Genomic DNA, 12,783 nt, shown 5'->3' with positions numbered 1-12,783 from the left:
GCAGATTTTTATAAAGTTGTCTTAACAGTGAAATAATAACTGGCTCACATGGAGACAGACAGAGGGAAAGCAAGAAACACAAAACAAATGTATATTTAGAGCATTTCTTACATCATTATAGAAGTCTTAAAACAAATTCAGAGTATCCAACCAAAAGATCTAAGTCCTGCTTAGCCACAGCCCAGCCTGGACCAGTCAGCCTTGCTGCTGCTGTTTGGCCACAGGGCTGTCCACCCTTTGTGGTTAACCACACATTTAACAGGCCAGGTTCAAAAGCTGAGGGCCTGGGTGAGGCATCTATTGATTGGTGGAAGGGCTCAATTATTTCTGAAAGGGGAAGGAGAGGGGCAGAGACCAGAAGGACAGATGCAACCACAGGAGTTAGAGCAAACGACATTACTCTGTACCTTATCTGCTCTCTGGCCCTACCAATCTCTCTTTCTTAGCCATCTCCTTCTGTCCCCTATGAAGAGATAGAGACCTGGCACCCACACCCATGGCCCTGATCCATAGGAGGTGGAGACAAGCTTCTTCCCACACTGAGACACTTCCAAGGAAGCTCCTCACACCTCAGCCCTCACAACAGACTGAATTCAAGGCCTTTCCACCAAGGCCCTAGGCACAGAACACCCATGACACCCATGAAACAAGACAGACCTCGGAAAACGAAAAATTCAAAAAATTGTCAAACTGGGGCAGCTATCCAGGAGAGAGGTTCAGTCTATGCAGCACCAAGTAGTTTGGTTAATTGATTTTTGTTATTTTGTTTTCCTACCACTAAAACCAGCCAAATTAAATGAGTATTTTGGCAGAGGGTAACCATTTTAACAGAGGCAACCTGGTCAGTGTTTAAGTTGATAAGAAGGGCCGAGGGCCCAGGGTCTACAAGTAGACTTATTTCAAGCTGTCTTCCTTAAATACTAAATTTAAAACATCATTGACAAGAGAGAAATGGAAGGAGAGAGTGGGAGAGAAGGGAAGAGATCCCTTCAAATAACTGTCGCATCCATTGACAAGTTGGTACATTATAAACACTTTCTTGAGAACCATCCCCCAAATCTGCCCAAAGCCTTGGGGACCAACCTCCCTTCATGTCCCAACCCACTCTCCTTTCAGAAACTGTGGAAGGGTAAGAGTCTGAGTCTTGAGGAGGGGAAAAAAAGAGAAGGCTGAAAAAGACATTCAGGTATATTTATGGATTTATTACTGAACTGTTACTTAATAAAATGCTAACACAGCACCAGAGAGGAGTGACCTATGTTTTGATATATAAAAGTAGTTATTTTGGGGGGAGGGATGGATGGGAAGAGGGGGACAGAGAGAGAGAGAGAGAGAGAGAGAGAGAGAGAGAGAGAGAGAGATTTACTACTGAAGAAGCCTTTAAATACATTCTGCAGGTCTTGTAAAACTAAAGTAGCTCTAAATCTTCAGAGTCAGAGCAGAGATTGCGATGATGTGATATAAAAGCAGCCTCTGTTGCCAAATGAATTAGATTTGTTTTATTTAATGCCATTCTTTTAAAAAAGAAACTCAGCAACAGCAGCAACAGCAGCAGCGGCAGCGGCGACGGCCGCAGCGGCAAGCAGGAAGGCACTCCTATTACAGGATCCCAAGTACCGACCTCTCCACTGCCAGAGAAGTCGACTCTATGTAGGACGACCTGCATTAAGCCTCTGATCTTCAGAATGAATTTAAATATGACTGCCCTTCCAAGTAACTCTTTCTTAAAAGTAAAATTATTTCCAAGGCCTGGACTAATTATAAGAACGCCGGCATTGAACTTTTCTTGAGTCATTTTTTTTTCCTTAAAGGATGCTGTTTTACTGAGGAATACATTAGGACATTTATCAAATGTATTTGTCTTTCTGTGGCTTTAGTGGATAGGGTCATAACACGTTAGGTAAAATAGAGTGGGGTTTGTTTTCTCTCTACTACCACCACCCTCTTCCCCCCCACTTTGAAGTTCCTCAGTATTGTACTGTCTGGGGCTGAATTTCAGCAAATTATCTTGAGTATGTTGAAGCCACATAGGCAAAATCATTAGCCGCTTCAGAGGAGGGAGAAAAAAAAAGGAAGAATGAAAGAAAAAAAAAACCAACACGAATTTCTTGCATTGTGGCAATTACACAAAAGCCTTGCATATGTCAAAAATACAGAACTAAGTCCCTATGAATGTGCCATCATTAATCAAATCCCCGATCTGGTGTCACTTTTGCCAGTAAAATGACGATATTCCTCTAACCCCCCTCACTGACACGTGCCTGAGACACATGAAGTGTGTCCCTCGGCTTCCATTTGTTTTCTAATAGTCTGCTCTCCGCACTTTTTATAGATGCCTTGGGAAAAGCTGCTGCTCAGGGTAGATGGTCCACAGCGTTTCTGGGGGGTGGGATGGGGAGATGGGGAGCCCAACATAACCAAATCTCACTGAGATTCATGAGCTGCAACTTACTGTGGACCCACAAAAGTGAGGGAGAGGTTTACAGCAGCAGATGGGGGGGGGGGGCAGTATACCTGTGGCCCAGACTCCTTTTATGAGAGTAAATAAACGATGATAAGAGATGAAGATGCCATAATAAGAGCAGCTGAATGAATCATACATTTATCAATACTGCAGACGGTTATTGATGTCTTTCTTTTCCCTTCTTCATTAAAAATATATAAATGTATCCACATCTAACACCACGGTAGCAACATAGACCCTATAAGGTACTTGTATTGCATCAATAACTTTACTGTGTGGGATGAGGCAGTCCCCAAAGATCATTTATTTTCCTCTTTCCCTGCCCATAGGTGACACTATTGTTAACCTCCAGAGACCAAACTCCTTAGCCACTCTGGTTGAAGGTGAGGCCGGAGGCCGGTACTGAGAACCATTACGGACACAGAACAGTATGATGAAAAGAGTGTTTGGAATGACATCCCAGCTCTGCCACTAAGTTGGAATGATATGGTATAAGAAAGTTGAACACTCTGGACCTGTGTCTTTATCCTTTAAGCAAAATGCATTGGAATTCAAAGATTTCTAAAGATACTTTCTGACTCTGATAGTCTATTTCTAAGATATCGTTCAGTTTTAATATCCTGTAAATCTAAGTCTCTACCAAGTATAAAATACTCTATGGGTTCTGTAAGGTTCCCTACCTTTTTAAAGCTCATGTATTCTATGATTCTATGGTGCTTTCCAGTTCTGAGATTATACAATTACATGATTCTAAGGCCTCTTCGAGTTTAAAAAATTCTGTGATGATCATTTTAACAATGACTTATTCTCCCTCTAAGTTGAAATTCAACCACGCCATGGACACAGCTCCCTTCTGCCCCCACCTCCCTTTTTAAGTATCCCTCAGTAGGACTCTTAAAACCCACATTTCCATCTCAGGGGTCTCTGCAGAGTTTTGTACTTTCATGGCTTCTCCTGGGAAAAGTTAAACGCTGTGGAAATGAGACAGACCACAAGGGAGAGGTCTGGGATTTCTGCAAAGAAAACGATTTTTGAGAGCCTGTGGGACACTGATCTCTTCCGTATTTGGGGGGACTGTACATCTGTATTTCTGGGCTCTTGGCGGCTGTCTCTATATATGCTTACAACTACCCCACTTCAAACGTTAAATGAAGTAGAGAAATCATCAGATAAATTGCTAGTCCTCTGTACTCGAGAGTGAAGGCTCTTTCTACAGTTGATGACAGCCCTAGTCTTTTGTCTGACCTAATTTATTTCTCTTTCAGGTTAGAATAAAGCACTCCTTCCTGTGACAGTATAACCTCCCCTGCCCGTACATTGAGCTCTAACAGAAAACTAAATGTTGCTGGTTTCTGGTGAATTTCTTGGACTCCAGGAAGAAAGCATTATGTATCCAGAAAGTTAGTGATCAAAGCATGAAATTATATGTTCAGGTAAGAAATAACCCCATGCTGGAAAGGCGGCCACATATACATGACAGCAGTCCTCTGTGGACTAAGCAATCTATACACCTTATTCCACAAAAACTTTTGTACATCATATGACTTAGCATTTTTATATCTTTTGGGAATCGGTCATCTTGTCCTCCATAGGACTTAATCATTACACAGTGGCTGGATGTGAAGACATACATACTATAAAATTAGGCATAAAGGGGAATTTCCATTCAGTAAGTTACTCTGAGTCTCTGACGACTGAATGCTGGAATGCTTTCCCCTCCGGTATGTTTGTGACATGTACAGCAGACAAACATGGATGTACAATATACAATATAGTAGAGAGATTTATTTACTACACCTCAACTGACAATGATTAATGATTATTGTTAGCCTGATTATTTAATAGCATTATGGAATTTTCAGGATATAAATTTGGGAGGTTGATAGGGAAACATGCCATTAAAAAAATAATAATAATAATCTTAATTGTTTTTAAGCCCATCTGTGAACGCAGCCTTGCAAATCAATGATTGTTTGAAAATAGATTTCTCAAACTTATACTCTCATTTTGCCCGCACAGATCTCTGCATGGAAATCAATATTACAACTTTACACTTAAGACATTCTGCAGCAATGCAAACTGCCTCCGATATAGCCATTATTTTCAATCCTATTGTATCCCAAACCACCAGTACACCAAGCTCTATTTAACCAGCCACTACCATGAGACAGGCTATGAGCTCCCCCTAGTTGTCACTGCATGTCAGTTAAAGCCACAGGGCATAGTTGAGACTTGGGTTGGCAATTCAACTATAAAAGCCTGTAAAGTTTATTTTGGTAAGTATTTGGACACAAGCAATACATAGTGCAAAACAATCAAAATAGGAAATGCGAAAGGAAGATACAGGCTTTGTGCAAGACATTTTTAAAAATTCAAATCTAAATTCTGATAAGGAATGCAGATTAAGTGTCATCAGAAAGCAGTGACTGATACCTGTAATTTGTAATATTTAACAAGAATCAATCATGTTTAAGAGATAATTATTATGAAAAGAGTCCAAAGTTGACTTTGTCCAGCACCATAACTGGTCAATAAGCCATCATTCTAAAAACAATATTGCTTCAAAAATCCTACACCTCTATCCCCCAGAAATTTTAGGTAAATAATAGGCATCATAAAAACAAATGTAATTCTTCAGTGGAAAAACTGTTTTTATGTTAAATATTTTAGAGCTCCAACACGTCAAAAAAAACTATGGGGCCAGGAACACTGAACAGATATGTTCTTCCCCACCCACTGATAAAATGTTCTTTAATAATAACATTAGAAACTTCGTAAGTATGTTTCCTACCTCTCAAGTATGAATTAAAAGGGGAAAAAAAAAATCTTCCCAGAATTGTGTCCTATGATGAACATACTTTTATTACTCTATAGAATTTTTACAAATGACAGGAATCATGTCCTTAACTACATAGGTTTTCCCCTATGCAAGACCGTAGGAAATAGGAAAAACTTCCTTTTTTCCTAAACTCCAATGTAAGAAATTTTTCAAAAGCATTTGCTAATCTGAAAAGACTTATGAACAGAAATATGTTTATGAATAGAGAATAGTTAACATGACCGTCTCTAAACTGCAATCTAATTATTATTGTTGTTGTTATCATATTTAGTCATGTACCTTTAACAATTAGTCTTTCTGGGGCTTCAAATCCCAGGCTTTTCCATTTATAGCTATTTTGAAAGAATGGGAATTCATGAGGATAACGATCCATCTTTCTAAGGAAATCTATTGGTTGATGGCTGAAAAATTCCCCTATAGGATCTATAATTTTTTATAAGCATCCTATGTTCTTCATGAAGCACCAGAGATATTTTCTTTACTTCAAGAAATTTCACTTTACTGCTGGACATTCTTGGCAGAAGGAATCACACAGTCCCTTTTTTGATCTCCCCCCACAATCTATAAAATACCTCATTGGTTGTTGGCTTTCTCTATTGTTACTGGTATTTCATATTGTTTTCTTTTTATAAAAGCATTCTGATTTCAGAACAATATTCATCTGAATCAAAACATTTTAAAACAAATTGGAATTTAATGTTTTGGTAAATAGCGGTCTCACACAACCTTCTCTCTTCTACCATACCTTTTCTCACTGACTATAAATTTAACTAACTCATTATCGAGGCTTTCACTGTAATAACTTCTGGGCAAAGACTAGAGATGCTATTTAAGTTACTGTCCCCTTCTTATTTTTACAGTTAATTCATATTTATCCAAGGTTGCATCATTATGGAAAACCTGGTGGCTGCCCACATAGGCCAATAAGTTTCAAGCTTATAAATAATCATTCAAGCTAACAGATAAAAATGAACTATATTTTCAGTTTTGGGTTTCACATGGAAGATCTAAATGTTTCTTTTAACCCTCATAGCCTGGAAACTAATAAACTTCGGTAGAGCAGCGACAACAGAGCCTTTGCCTGGCAAAGACTGCTGCACCCTGAATGCAATTCTCCCTCCAGTCAGATGTCAAAGAACCACAGCTGAACATGAAATGATGCAGAGCCCAGAAAACAGTATCAGATTCATGCCGTTTTCCCCCTGCCCTTCTCTCTCCCACCTCCCATGTGAGCACAGGACACAGAGACTGGCTGCTATTTAATAATAAATAACCCTTCCAGAAAACTGGTTCGACTACTCTCTCCCCCTGAAACACCCCTCAGAAGTCTGCAGATAATTCTGTGTTCTCTGTTGAAGACTTGCTAAAAAAAGCCTTGCACTGCTAGTTTTCCTCCACCTTTGACTCTCCCACCACTTACATCTGATCTTCTTTCTCCATTCCATACATTGCTACTCAAAGTATTCCCTCCCTACCACCAAAAGCTTTTGAGAGAAAGAGAAATGGATGGATGGATGGATGGATGGATGAATGGATGGATGGATGGATGGATGAGGGAGTTGGGGGGGGAGGAATGAATCGTAGGTGGCTTGCCCTCCATTCCTCCCCCAGCCTTCACACCAACCATCACTGTGAACATAGTAACTCGGCTTCCCTTTCTGCCTCTTTACTACTTTTCAGTAATGCGATCAAGAAGAGAGATGAAATTGAGAGAAAACCTACCTGCTTCCTCCTTCAAATGTTTCCCCCTTACATACAAATGCAGAAGAGGTTTTCTCCACCACAAGCCATATTATCCCCACCACCACCCCTCAACAACTCCCCCCACTTTTCCCCCTCCCCAAAAAACAACCTAAGCAATCATAAAGAAAATACTTGAGGGGGGGGGGTGAATTCTCTAGAAATTAGATTGATGTCTACCGGAGAAACGTTTTCGATTCCCTCCCCCCGGAAAAAAAGGGAAACACTGTGATTGTTACTCTTTGGTAAAAGAAGAAAATGTCTATTAGCCTGAAGTACCTTTATTTTTAAGAAAATAAATTATGCTCAAATCTAGTTGCAAAACATTTTCCCTTTTAAATAATAACATAATCGGGTTGGATTTTCATTTATGTCCCCACAAAGGGGGGGGGGGAATGCAAAATTTAAGTGAGCTTCTTTCCCTTCCCTCTAAAAAGTCATCCCACTTAAAAACCGAACGCGGTCCAAATCTGTTCCCCCCCATCCCCCCTTCAAGAAATAATCCACCAAATTCTTACAAATTTCTCTGTGTAACAAAGAAGAGATCGCAACACCCAAAGCTCCTAGCTGATGGCTTCTATTCTTGGTTTTCAAGGGAGGGGAATACCCTATATATATATATATTTATATATTTATTTATTTATTTAAATTTTTTTTTAAATATAACATAAATATTCGGATTTTCACTGTCTCAGCCAGCCCTCGGCTGCTCAGCGCACAGCACTCTCGAACACAGCCGGGGCGTTTTGGCCACAACCATAATAGGTTTATGGTGAATTGCAAGAAAACAACCTGCCTCGTATCCTGATTGCACCCAGAGGATGTTTTATTTCTATTGCAATAAAAAAAAAAATTGCGCGCGGCTAAGAAGTGAAGCACGCGTTTCAGGCAGAGGGGTTGAGAGAGGAAGGAGAAAGCTTGTTTGCGGCAAGAGGTGCACCCAGACCTTTGGCCACTGTGCAGCTGAGTGCCTGGACTTCATCTTCGTGTGTCTGGGAAGCTTTTATCTATCTTTGTGTACGTTTGTCTGTCTGTCCTCTCTCTCTCTCTTTTCCTTTCTCTTTTTTCATTTTTTTTTTTTTTTTTTTGCAAGAGCACAGGAAATTGCAGCTTTTATATGGTGTTCCCAGACTTTGCCTCTGTTAAAGTGAATTTATCCATCACAGCAACTTGCTTTCTCAGTTAGTTGATTGCAAATGAAGGCTATCTTGGCTTGTGTTTATTTAGACAGGGAAGATGATGGATTAGATAGATAGATGATAGATTGATAGGCATCTACTTTTAGATTGATAGGTATCTATTTTGCATGTGCACCCCAATCTCTCCCATTCTGAGATGACATACTTTTCCCAGTAGTAGGAATTTTTCAACAGCTCAAGTCCCCCCACTTTTGGGGACGAGGGGAGGGGTAAGAAAAAGCACAATTATCCCAGGAGACTTACAGAGGTAGAGGAAAGTGGGGGTGTAGTTAGGGGGGGTGCTCTGGCTGGCCAAGCAACTACTAAGTTGAGCTCTTTTGAGGGAAGGAGAGGTAGGCAAATTGGGGGGGGGGGAGAATTAGTCTGCAGCACCTGGAAAACTACACCGGCCAGCAGCCTCAGCGCCCCTCCCCTCTCCAGGCTCAGGGTCCCGAGGACCGAACTCTTTCCCCGAGGGCTGGCAGGCGGAGGCAAAGGACTCCTCCCCGGCTGCCTGCTTGCCGGCCTGCCTGCCCGGATCCCTGGCCGCCGCCGCTGCCGCCGCCGCTGCCGCCGCCGCGCGCCGCGCCCCTCCCCCCCGCGCCATTACCTCAAGTCTCCCCCAACTCTCCCAAGAACCCGGCCCCGAGCGTAGCCCAGCAGCTGCCCGCTTCCTCCCCCGGTCATCCAAGCTCGCTGTGTCCGCCAACTCTCCCCCACACACACACTTCCAGACTCTTGTCTATCCACCCCCCTAAAAAACACACAGATTCCCCACCCAAACCCCCTCCTCTCTTCCACTGCCGTACCCTCCCCAACCCTGCCGCCGCCTCACACCGTACAAACCACCCCGAGTCCCCCTAAACACACCTTCTCCAGTGCAGCCCCCCCGGCCCCCAGCCCGGCCTTCCCAGCCCGCGCCCAGGCTGCATCTTTCCCCTAAGCCGGCGGCGCGGTAGCCTCTCCCACGCTGCCGGCAGCACCCCGATGCAAAAGAAACTTTAAGCGTTCTCGCCTCCCCCCACCATCCTTCATTTCCCCAGCACTTCAATCCCCCCTTCTCCCCTCCGATTTCCAATGACTAACATCAGCCTCGACTGCCTCTCCCCCACCCCCTCCTCTTTTTCCCCAAGACTTTTTTTAAAAGACACCCCCCACACACACATACTCTCCCAATCCTTTTCCCTCTCCCCAACACCCCCGGAGCCCTAGGCTCCTAATTCTTCTTGTTTCAAATTGAGACTTACGTGTGATAATCTCCCTTTGTGACAAGTGTTGCGGGTTCCCCTGTTTGCGGCGGGACATTGCCTGGCATTTACACTGACATCGCCCGGAGAGCTGTACCGGTTGGGGGGAATGGAGAGGGGAGGGGGGGGGTGGAGGTTAAAGCCGCTGCTGCTCCCCGCCTCCTTTTTTTCCTCCTTTCTTTCTTGCCCCCTCTTCCTCCTCTTCTTCTTCTTCTTTATTTTGTTCTTCTAGTTTTAAAAAAACTTTCAAATTTAAATTTTAGAAAGAAAAAAAAACTCTTGTTGATGTCGTGCACTAGATGAAATCCCCCCAGTATTTAAAAAAAAATTTAAGAGGTAAAGAAAAAAAATATCGTTCTGTCTCTCACTTCTCCAAACTGTTTGGCCACTTGGACTTCCAAATCTCTTCTTGAACTTAGAGGATTTTGCACCAACCCGTGACACTTTTCTCCAAAGTCTCTGGTAGGTGGAAAGCGCACTTCCACCAGGACGGAAAAAAGAATATGAAAAAGAATAAAATAAAATAAAACTTGGGACTTGTTTTCCCCCGCCCCTTAAAAAAAAAAAAGAAAGAAAGAAAAAAAAATAAACATAAAACTGCCCCCAATTTTTTCTGACACTAACCCTTTTGGCTGGATTTGGGGGGCAGCTCAGTAGTGTCTCCTTTCCAGTTCACCTGGAACGCTCGCCCTATGCCTTGGGTTCCCAGAGTCCCTGCACCACTTTGCACTGTTCTCCCTCGCCTGGCACAGGGGAAGGAAGGTAGGACGGTAGCCCAGTGCTGTTGGGTCGGTGCGAGCTATTACTATTATATATATAGATATATAAATATATATTGCAATGTGAAGATGGCGGAGTCCAGGTTCTCTGGGAGCTCTCTGTCTCTCTATGGCTGGGGCTGCCTCTGTACAATGGGATAAAATTCAAGTTCAAGTGCGGACGTGACGTTTAATCTGCACTAGAGACAAAAAGACCCAGAGAGTCGGAGCACTGGGGGCGACTAGTGGTGGCTTTTTAACATTGTACCCTGCAAGAGAACAAGAAAACACACACACACATACACTCACTCACTCACACACGAGCGCCCGCATGCACACACACTAACCCAACCACATGTACAAACCGGGCTTTTTGTGCGCTTCTGCTTTTCCAGTGTACACATTTGGGAGTGTGGGGGGAGACAGGTAATTTTAAAAATATATGACAAAATATTCTTCACCTGTCCACCACTTTTGAGGGCAATGCCCTGAGATTAATGGAAAGATATAGGAGATGGAAGATATACAAGCCAGACAACCGGAGTCTTCTTTCCTAGTGAAAAAGTCCTTCAATTTCACTCCCCCCCCCAAGAAATAACTTTAAGGGTAGGGGAGAGCATGTGAAGTAACTTGGAAATAGTTTAAATGAGACAGGGGGAAGAGGAAGAAGTGGAATGAGGGAGGGGTAAGAGAGGGGGGTGGCTAATTACTTAACCATGCCGCCAAAAAAAAAAAAAAAAAAAAAAAAAAAAAAAAAAAAAAAAACTCATTCAAGTAGAGTTGGATAGTTGGTTCTTTGAGGGTTGGTATTGAGTTCTTGGGAGAGAGGGAAGATTGTTTAAAACTGCTAGAAAATGTCTCTTTTAGGACCTTAGCACTGAATAGGGTGGAGAGGTACGTTTCCTATTAGGGAAGAGTTTGGGCCCCAAGTGAGGTGTGGTCTTCCTCTTGTAGGGGACCCCTTGTTTTGGTAATCTGCCTTTCCCCCTCTGCCTTCCCTTCTGTCCTCTGGTCTGAGTGTGAGTTTTGCCTAGAAGACCCCCATTCTGGTTCCTTATTTGATGTCAGTTGGTGTTAAACATCTCCTTTCCCTTCCCCAATTACTCCTAAGAGGGGGTTATAATGCTGCCTACAGTTCGATGCTTCTGGGAGTGTGGGGAAGACATCCTTTATCCATTCACCTTTGACTCCTGAAGAAATTCAAGATGCAGAGGACTGTGTGTTTCCTTAACCATGACTCTCCATGGAATCCTCTGCTAGAAAGAGAGGCACTGAATACCCTTAAGAAACTCTCATTTCTCAGCAGTAGGAGGACTGACATTACCCATCTAAAGAATGCATTTATTTATACAGCCCTTAAGTCTTTTCCATCCCTTTCCAGTTTAATTGGGAAGGGTACAAATACCTTTTAGGCATCATTCCCAGGCCCAAACCCGGAAAAAGGCAGGGCTGCGAAATCAAGACTAAAAGTCTCCGTGTGTGTTTCTGTCTAGAATCCCTGGAACTCTCCACTGCACCTTACTCAACCTACCTTCCCCATCTCCCCTTCCCCACGTCCAAAATAGGTGCCTTTCAGGGTGTACTCAAAGTCGGAAAGATAACTTTTATTAAGCGGGGGATAAACCACTTTTGGACCTCCCTGGGTCCCCAAAGAAGGTTTTAAAAAGCGAGCTTTTCTTAAGACTCGCCTCTTTAACTCTTCGTCTTCCTTTTCTCAGATTTCGTCTTCCCCAGCACTCCAGACAGTCATCGGGGAGGCCCAGGCCTCAGGGGCAGCGGCTGCCCGCTTCTCCATTCCCCGCCCCTCTCCAGTCTCAGGGACCAGCTCAGTTGCGAGTCGGCACAAACAGCCAAGAAGTAGGATGCATTTAACACCTTTTTAAGCAGTTTGTTTTTCTCCCCTCCCCTTCATTCTTTATGCGAAGAGGGTGGGGGTGGGGGTTGTAGTTATTTGTTTGCTTTTAGGGTCCTATAAAGGAAATTAGCATCCTGATAGTAACTGCTCGTAGCAATTTTGAGTACGTCCGGAAAGCATACTCTACTGAAAAAATAATAATTCAATTCATAAAGTTATTCAAACAATCGAATGGGGGGGGAGGGGAGGGAGATGGAGGTAGGGATGTGAACGGCTCTCAAATGATAGTGCCCGAGGCAGGGCGGGGAGCGAAAGGGAGAAACGACTAGAGTGGGGGTGGGGGTAAAGCTTTTAACAGAGTAGCATCTTCGGCCCGGAGACTTAGCCTGTGTAGCAGAGCCGGGCTGTGCGAGTGTGTGAGGGCCAAGCTGTAGGACACAGGGCTGAGGCTTAGGTGGAAAGACAGCGCCCCCGGGGGACTGTGGCTTTGGTCTTTTCTTCCGCCGTGTGGGGTGGGTGTGTGTGTGTGTGTGTGTGTGTGTGCGCGTGTGTGTGCGTGTGTGAGAGAGAGAGACAGACAGACAGACAGACAGTCAGACACAGACATTTCTGCATAAATCTTTTCATGTCCCACCTTCATTTACCTGAAGTCTGAAAAGCTGCCGCCTAACCTAACAGGATGATTGATGGGTCGGGGGTCAC

General features: G+C 43.4%; 1 protein-coding gene across 4 annotated transcripts in view; it reads right to left on the bottom strand.

Moving 5' to 3' along the window:
- BCL11B (BAF chromatin remodeling complex subunit BCL11B) overlaps positions 1-10,013 on the bottom strand; it is a 137,904-nt gene extending 127,891 nt beyond the window's left edge. For all 4 annotated transcript variants that reach the window (XM_031953288.1, XM_031953290.1, XM_031953289.1 and 1 more), the window contains exon 1: positions 9,469-10,013. In XM_031953288.1, the coding sequence (XP_031809148.1) occupies positions 9,469-9,526 (58 nt within the window). In that variant the 5' untranslated portion in view covers positions 9,527-10,013. The remainder of the gene's footprint in view (positions 1-9,468) is intronic.
- Positions 10,014-12,783: the final 2,770 nt, after the last annotated feature.

Source organism: Sarcophilus harrisii, chromosome 2 (genome assembly GCF_902635505.1).
Source record: "Sarcophilus harrisii chromosome 2, mSarHar1.11, whole genome shotgun sequence".
Lineage (NCBI taxonomy): Eukaryota > Metazoa > Chordata > Mammalia > Dasyuromorphia > Dasyuridae > Sarcophilus > Sarcophilus harrisii.
The sequence above is the reverse complement of the archived record's forward strand: the minus strand, read 5'-3'. Positions and strand labels throughout refer to the sequence as shown.